Source organism: Sander lucioperca, chromosome 17, assembly GCF_008315115.2.
Source record: "Sander lucioperca isolate FBNREF2018 chromosome 17, SLUC_FBN_1.2, whole genome shotgun sequence".
NCBI lineage: Eukaryota > Metazoa > Chordata > Actinopteri > Perciformes > Percidae > Sander > Sander lucioperca.
In genome coordinates, this window is record NC_050189.1 from 137,501 (window position 1) to 145,000 (window position 7,500).

Genomic DNA, 7,500 nt, shown 5'->3' on the forward strand with positions numbered 1-7,500 from the left:
ACAAACTGCGTTAAATTATTTGTTAATGATTGAGCGAATAAAGTTTTGAGATTTTAATAAATACTTTTACTTTCACAGCTGTGGTTTATCATGTTATCAAGTTACACACACACACAGACACACACACACACACACACATACAGAGACATACACACACACACACACACACACACACACAGAGACACACACACACACACACAGACAGACAGACAGACAGAGACACACACAGAGACACACACACACACACATGTTCACTAATACTACAGAATATTGTTTTTAAATTAACTTTATTAACCAAACATTCTCCTCTTGTCTAAGATGTGTGTAGAGTTCGTTGTTTATTAATCGTTTGTGTATTCCTGAATATATTATTTCTTAATTGGCAAAACGCACTTCGTCTTCTCTGGTCACGTACCTCCGCGGCTGCCGTAGACAGGAAGTGAGACAAAGCCAACAACATGGTGCTGGAGAAGAAAGCCTCCGGTGAGTTCTGCTGCTTATTTCTGAACCAAATTTAACTTAAAAACGTGTCTGCCCTGCGTCACACACCACCGGCTCTGATAGACCACAGCTCAGCAGCTGGGCATGCGCGTTAAATGCCTCTGTTTACTTGTTCTGGTCCGTTTTCGTACATGTTAGCGGCGGCTAACTCCCGAAAACGTAAAGTTGAAACGGGGCTCCGGTTTTCTGAACGTTAACGCGGTCTTTGTAGTTGCCGTTATATATTATAAACTGTTATGGGAATACGGTAAATTCGGCGTATAAATTACTCGCCAAAGTGTGAGTAAAACCCTCCTCTGAGCCAGATCTCGCTGCAGCTAGCAGCTAGCGGCCCCTTTGCTGTTTCTGTCATCGCGATAACTGGAAGGAATATTTAACATGTTATTTATTTGAGTCTCCAAATAAACCGAATTCAACTTCAGTTCATAAGAAGTCGTATATGTTATTATTATATATACTGTTATATGACATGTCTTATGATTCAGTCAATAAAGAAAATGTAAAGCCGTTAAATTGCGAGTGTTTTAAACGCGGTTTGGTTGGCAGACAGGTCTGTGCGACAGGTCTCAGAGAAGAAAGAATATTTTTTATTAAAAATAAGTCATGTTTTGGGCCCCACAGTCAGCCGAATTCAACTTCAGAGTTTAAAACAAGTCGTTAAGTTTTGTAAGACACGTTTCATCAGTTTTTAGTCAGTAACCAGAATGTGAAAACGTTAAATTGCGAGTTTTTATAACGTAGTTTGGTTTAACTTCAGCAAACTCCAGCTAACGTGTCTCTTTGTGTGTGTGTGTGTGTCTGTGTTTGTGTCTGTGTTTGTGTGTGTGTGTGTGTGTGTGTGTGTGTGTGTGTGTGTGTGTCTCTCTCTCTCTCTGTGTGTGTGTGTGTGTGTCTGTCTGTCTGTCTGTCTGTCTGTCTGTCTGTCTCTCTGTGTGTCTCTGTGTGTGTGTGTGTGTGTGTGTAGCCCGGGTGGAGGCTGGCCAGAGGAGAGTTCTAGATGAGGCCACCAGACAGCGGAGACTGACTCGCCAGCTGGAAGCTCTGGAGAAAGACAACTTCCAGGTGGGACTACAACTACCACCTCTGACTTGTAGTCAGTCGTCTGCTGACGTCACGCTGATGATGTCATGTTATGGAATGCCTGTTTCATGGTTGTCAACAGCAACAGTGTATTATAGAAGCTAGCCTGGGTAATGGAGTTGTTTTTAAAGGGCCTGTTGTTGTTGTTGTTGTCCGTTTCCAGGACGACCCTCTGTCCTCGCTGCCCCCCCCAGGTCCTACTGCCCGCCTGCCAGCCTTCAGCGAGACCGAGGAACCCGGTAACCCTTGACTACAGCTGCAGCCACGCATCACATTGGTGTCCAACCTGAGGCCTGCGGGCCAAACCAGACCGCCCACAGTCTGATTTGGTCCACATGGCAGTTTAGGCCCACCTAGTTTGTGTCTAGTACACACACACACACACACACACACACACAGACACAGACACACACACACACACACGGCTAGTTTTTTACCTTTCTGACGAGCCAATTTTTCAGCGTTGTTTTTTATGGGTTGTTGCTTTTCTCTGACCTGTGTGTGTGTGTGTGTGTGTGTGTGTGTGTGTGTGTGTGTGTGTGTGTGTGTGTGTGCGCGTCCAGAGAAGAAGAAGAGGAAGACGAGAGGCGATCACTTCAAGCAGCGCTTCAGGAAGAACTTCACCACGCTGCTGGAGGAGGAGGTGAGGAAGGACACACACACACACACACACACACACACACACACACAGAGACACACACACACACACACTCACACACAGAGACACACACACACACACACACTCACACAGAGACACACACACACACACACGTCAACGAACACATATTTTAGCTGTTAAACCTCGCTTTGTACCTTTTTAGAGCTGGATTATGATTGGACGTTGCTTTAGCCACTGATTGTAACGTATTGGCTTTTAATAGTCGTGTGAACAGCTGGAACCTTTAATTTAAATCCCTTAAATTACACCCCCCCCCCTCTCTCTATCATAAAGACCTTCTGAATATTACCTCTTAGTCTCATTTTAGCTTCATACGTCATTTGTGCAACTTGAAATCCGACCAGATCAAAGACCGTTAAAGCTCTGGACTGTAACAACAGTTAGTTAGTGGGATCATAATATCCGTTCTCATGGCTCTCTTCTGTAGTTCCCAGTCCCTCCAGAAAAACATGATCATGTGATCTCATAATTCAATGCATAATCAGCCAAAGTCTGCATATTTATGCGGGGGAGCCGCATTTTTTCAAATACGCCGCACTTTCGCCGCATAAATTGCCGATTTCCGTGCAAAATATGCAGGCTTGCATGATTTCATAATCCCCACATTTTTGTTGCTAAAAAGTCACACATATCTTAGCAGAAAGTTGAAAAATGTTGCGTTTACTTCACACAAGAGCAGCCGTTTTCCCCGTTGCCATGAGAACGTTATGAAGTGACGTAATTACGCGACGTGAACATCATCGAAAAGCTACAAACCCTGCGATGAAGCCACGATGAACCAGTTTTTTCAAGTTCCCACAAATTTTTTCAAGTTCCCGCAATTTTTACAAATTCCCACAATTTTTGCAAGTTCCCGCAATTTTTGCAAATTCCCACAATTTTTGCAAGTTGCCGCAATTTTTGCAAGTTCCCGCAATTTTTGCAAGTTCCCGCAATTTTTGCAAGTTCCCGCAATTTTTTGCAAGTTCCCGCAATTTTTTTTTGCAAGTTCCCACAAATTTTTTTTGCAAGTTCCCGCAATTTTTTTTTGCAAGTTCCCGCAATTTTTTTTTTTGTAAGTTCCCGCAATTTTTGCAAGTTCCCGCAATTTTTTTCAAGTTCCCGCAATTTTTTTCAAGTTCCGCAATTTTTGCAAGTTCCCACAATTTTTTCAAGTTCCCGCAATTTTTTCAAGTTCCCGCAATTTTTGCAAGTTCCCACAATTTTTTCAAGTTCCCACAATTTTTGCAAGTTCCCGCAATTTTTGCAAGTTCCCACAATTTTTGCAAGTTCCCGCAATTTTTGCAAGTTCCCGCAATTTTTTCAAGTTCCCGCAATTTTTGCAAGTTCCCGCAATTTTTGCAAGTTCCCGCAATTTTTGCAAGTTCCCACAATTTTTGCAAGTTCCCGCAATTTTTGCAAGTTCCCGCAATTTTTGCAAGTTCCCGCAATTTTTTTCAAGTTCCCGCAATTTTTTCAAGTTCCCGCAATTTTTGCAAGTTCCCGCAATTTTTGCAAGTTCCCACAATTTCTTCAAGTTCCCGCAATTTTTGCAAGTTCCCGCAATTTTTGCAAGTTCCCGCAATTGTGATTGGTTTAAAGAGATGCCAATCAACCAGAGCAGGTTGTTCTGCTGTGTGGACTAGCCAGACTCTATCTGACCTTATTTGGTTGTTTTTCTGGCTGTTTGCTGGCCAATGAGGTGCCTCTCTGAGTCTGTTTTCCTGTCCTCTGATTGGCAGAACCTGTCGGAGCGGGCGGAGCCTAACTACCTGTCAGCGGCGGCCCCCCCTTCTTCTCTGCCCCCCCGTCACTTCTGCTGCGTCTGCGGCTTCCCGTCCCACTACACCTGCAGCACCTGTGGGGGGCGCTACTGCTGCAGACAGTGTTTAAACACACACAGAGAGACAAGGTACACACACACACACACACACACACACACACACCACACACACACACACACACACACACACACACACACACACACACACACACACACACACACACACACACACACAGAGAGACAAGGTACACACACACACACACACACACACACACACACACACACACAGAGACAAGGCACACACACACACAGAGACAAGGTACACACACACACACACACACAGAGACAAGGTACACACACACACACACACACACACAGAGACAAGGCACACACACACACACACACCTGCAGACACACTACAAGATATTAAAACACACAGGACACAACAATATATCTGTTTGCGGTCTGTGTATGTGTGAGATAATATCTGGTTGTGTGTCTGCAGGTGTGTGATAATATCTGTGTGTGTGTGTGTGTGTGTGTGTGTGTGTGTGTGTGTGTGTGTGTCTGCAGGTGTGTGATAATATGTTGTGTGTCTGCAGGTGTGTGATAATATGTTGTGTGTCTGCAGGTGTGTGATAATATGTTGTGTGTCTGCAGGTGTGTGATAATATGTTGTGTTTCTGCAGGTGTTTGAAGTGGACTCTCTGATGCAGTTTGTCTCCTCTGGAAGCCTCGCCGCTCTACCTTAGCTAGCTTAGCTTAGCATAAAGCCTGGCTCTGTGAAGCTGGCCAACATCTGGTTAACCTGCATGGGGTTCCCCCCCCCCCCCCCATCAGCTGATTCCAGATGTTTGTGATTGTGTAAATAATGAATCCAGGTGTTTGATCTTTGATTAAAGAAACAAGAAAGATCTCTGCTGTCATTTCCTTCATTAACATCTGATCAAATCTCAACGTGTGTGTGTGTGTGTGTGTGTGTGTGTGTGTGTGTGTGTGTGTGTGTGTGTGTGTGTGTGTGTGTGTGTGTCAGCCTGTTCCCTGAGCTCCTCCTCCTGTGCTTCCATTACATCATCTGAGCCGACAGGTGGAGCAGGTACTTCCTGTTGAGTTGTCAGAGAGAGGAGACACACCGACACACACACACACTCTCACGGTAAGATCGACCTTCTATCACAAAGCTGTGACTTCCACTGAGGGAGGATAGGTACAGGAAGGAGCTCTGAAGTACTGAAGAAGTGAGATACTTTAAATGTACTCTGCTGCAGGCTGAAACACACAAATACTCAAAGTTAAAGTAACTGAGGCAGCAGGGAGGGGCAGACGGGCCACGTTTCCCTTCTGGGCTTCCTGCCAGAAATCTCTTAGGTTGAGACAACAACACTACTTAGTTAAAGGTCCCATATTATGAGATCAATCTCTTTTTCTGGGATTTGGGGTATTTAGTGTCTCTGGTGCTTCATACTAACTTTGATAACCCTCCATGCTGTTTAGAGTGAGATACGGTTTCTGAATGTGTCCTGCCTTCAGTCTCTGGGTGAGCTGGTCAACATCTGCACGGCTTTCTACGTCACTAGCTGAGACGAGGGGGCTAGGGGGCTAACCGTTAGCATGCTAGCTCGTTCTCAATGGCAAAACACTGCTACAACACACACAAATTCACCCTAATCTACAAAAGAACTACTTCCATGTCCCTGTTCTGCAGGTATTCACACAAAGTTGGAAGTGCGCCCTCGTTTAGAAGAAGTCTCCCGGCTAATCCTGCCTTGTACTACTGAAGTTGGAGAAACAGCTAGCTAGCTCATGTAGTCCTTACCTAGCTACTGATCATGTGATCTTACCTAGCTACTGAGCGTGTGATCTTACCTAGTTAAAGGGACGGCAATAGTCCCGACCAAACGCGTTTACTTATAGCGCTAAAGGAGACTTTTAGCGTCAATAACAACGACAAAGGCACCTGACCAAGCGTCCTTAGTTTATGAGATGAGTGTGAGAACGTGCATCTCATTCCTGATCAACTACGAGGCTGCAGTGGAAAGAGTCCAGCAGCGCCCCCTGCTGGATGATCCACAGCTGCTCTCAGGAGCTCTGATAGACGAGGCCAAACACCTGGGCAACCTGAGCTTCAACATCTGGAACAAGATGAAGGACATGGTCTCCTACAGTCCTCTGATCCTGGACCCAAACACTGCTGGTCTAGAACTCACCCTGTCTGAAGATCTGACCAGCGTGAGATGGGGAGGAGAGTATCAGCACTCACAGCTGGGACGTGGAGGTCGGAGACGGAGCAGTGGTGTGGATGTGTGGATGCTGGGTGTGTTAGCAGAGTCTGTCCAGAGGAAGGGAGTCATACGGTCTGGATTATGGACCGTGTATTTCGCTAGAGGTAAATACTCAGAGTCATGGGCGTCAGTTTGGTTTGAAATGTGCTGGGGACAGAGACGCATTCATTTTTTTTTTTTTTCTCTCTTTCGTGCAGGTCATGTTTTGAAAGACGCTGTCCTGTAGCTTAATGAATAAAAACGTGGTTTAATGTACGTAAACAATGATCAATGATTACCACATTTCTCTCTCATATTGCTCCTCATAACCACTGAAAACTGTCAAAAAATCGAACCCAAACTCCAATGATTATGGACGTTATCTGACATTAAGAGTTTCTGCTTCACGTTTTCAGCAGGGCAGCGGAGTGGCTGTGGGTTGACTCCCCACGGTTCTCATGGGCTTTATAAGTCCTAACGTGAAAAAGCTTAACGTGGTTTAATGTACCTGAACAACGATCAATCATCACCACATTTCTGGTTCGATTTTTTGACAGTTTTCAGTGGTTATGAGGAGCAATATGAGAGAGAAATTTGGTAATCATTGATCATTGTTTAGGTACAAGCTTTTTCCTCGCCATAGACTTTTTTTGTTTTAACTGAATTGAGCTCGAGGTTTTCAAAAAAAATGGTGGGTACAAAATGACTCATGACGAAATCTGGTAGGTATCCCCACCGAAATTGACGCCTATGCTCATAGTGGTCTCCACCGGCTGTAGACACCGGTCTCCCGTTTGAGAAGCAGCCTCAGAGGATCAGAGTGACTCTGGACTGGAACAGAGGAAAGCTGTCGTTCTCTGACGCTGATACTGACGCACACATACACACCTTCACACACTTTCACTGAGAGGCTGTTTCCGTTCATTTACACTGGCGGTAATTTGAAGATATCCCCGCTGAAGGTCTGTGTGACAAAACAACAGGTCTGATGGTAAATCAGCAAAATCATTTACACGTACATGGTCATTTTGAAAAACAGACATTTTCACCTTCGTTTGTGCCCTTAGTTTACACTCAAACGGAAAATTCGCCTCTGAAATCGAGTCTTTCTAAAAACTCCGGCCAGAGTGGAGAGTTTTGAAAACTTAAGTTTGTACGTTTGCACGTAAACAGAGACAAACGGAGGTCTAGGCAGCTGAGAGAGAGAGAGAGAGAGA

The 7,500-nt window shown here is 44.9% G+C and overlaps 2 protein-coding genes across 7 annotated transcripts in view; both read left to right on the forward strand.

The window, feature by feature from the left end:
- The window catches only part of plod3 (procollagen-lysine, 2-oxoglutarate 5-dioxygenase 3), a 38,097-nt gene that overhangs the window by 22,737 nt on the left and 7,860 nt on the right, over window positions 1-7,500 (forward strand). The gene's annotated exons all lie outside the window — the stretch shown is intronic.
- znhit1 (zinc finger, HIT-type containing 1) overlaps window positions 370-7,500 on the forward strand; it is an 18,597-nt gene continuing 11,466 nt past the window's right edge. For 2 of the 6 annotated variants that reach the window (XM_035994302.1, XM_035994301.1), the window contains exons 1-4: window positions 371-483; window positions 1,466-1,563; window positions 1,745-1,820; window positions 2,145-2,224. In XM_035994302.1, the coding sequence (XP_035850195.1) occupies window positions 459-483; window positions 1,466-1,563; window positions 1,745-1,820; window positions 2,145-2,224 (279 nt within the window). In that variant the 5' untranslated portion in view covers window positions 371-458. Of the gene's footprint in view, window positions 484-1,465; window positions 1,564-1,744; window positions 1,821-2,144; window positions 2,225-3,981; window positions 4,152-4,711; window positions 4,835-7,500 lie in introns of those variants that run through there. The other 4 variants (XM_035994300.1, XM_035994299.1, XM_035994303.1 and 1 more) reach the window with 3 other exon arrangements.